At 37.3% G+C, this 697-nt stretch overlaps 1 protein-coding gene across 1 annotated transcript; it reads left to right on the top strand.

Annotated features, from left to right (window-relative positions):
• LOC114179494 (SAUR-like auxin-responsive protein family) lies at positions 1–697 on the top strand. Its single transcript, XM_028065850.2, has one exon. It carries the CDS (start codon positions 91–93, stop codon positions 406–408), a length of 318 nt encoding a protein of 105 aa, XP_027921651.1. The 5' UTR covers positions 1–90; the 3' UTR covers positions 409–697.

A 697-nucleotide genomic window follows, 5' to 3' on the forward strand; every position in this document is an offset into this window, starting at 1 on the left:
TCTCATTTCCACACTCTCCATGAATCAAACAAACACTTGTAAGAGAGACCCTTCTTCTCCCCTGTTTCTGAGAAGAAGTTTCAGAGCAAAATGGCCATAAGAAAATCCACGAAGCTACCCCAAGCAGAAGTGATAAAGCAAATAGTGAGAAGGTGTTCAAGTTTTGGAAAGAAACATGGGTACGATGAAGAGGGTCTTCCTGAGGATGTTCCAAAAGGGCACTTTGCAGTGTATGTTGGTGAAAACAGGACAAGATATATTGTCCCAATTTCATGGTTGGCTCATCCACAGTTTCAAACTCTTCTCCAAAGAGCTGAAGAGGAATTTGGCTTCAATCATGACATGGGTCTTACCATCCCATGTGATGAACTGGTTTTTGAGTTTCTTACCTCAATGATTAGGTCATAATTTACCAACTACCATTTTCTATGCAACAAATAACATTTTCACTTTTGCTTTTCTAATTGTATATAACTTCCTTCCTGCATGTCTTCATTAGGGTGCCACTTCTAAAAAGTGAGTTTTAAGTTTATTTAATCTTTTTTTTAGGTTCAAAAAGTGAATCCTCTCTTTCTTTTCACTGTAGTTTGGCTTCGTAAATGAAAAATCAAAGACCAGTGATTAATTTCCTCCCAGACATTCAAATGTCCCGTGCGGGAAAGAATTATTGGTTCTTTGTCATTTTTTTTCAAAGTTG

The sequence above is a fragment of the Vigna unguiculata genome, chromosome 3 (genome assembly GCF_037176805.1).
Source record: "Vigna unguiculata cultivar grain cowpea cultivar isolate G323 ecotype 2 chromosome 3, ASM3717680v1, whole genome shotgun sequence".
NCBI lineage: Eukaryota > Viridiplantae > Streptophyta > Magnoliopsida > Fabales > Fabaceae > Vigna > Vigna unguiculata.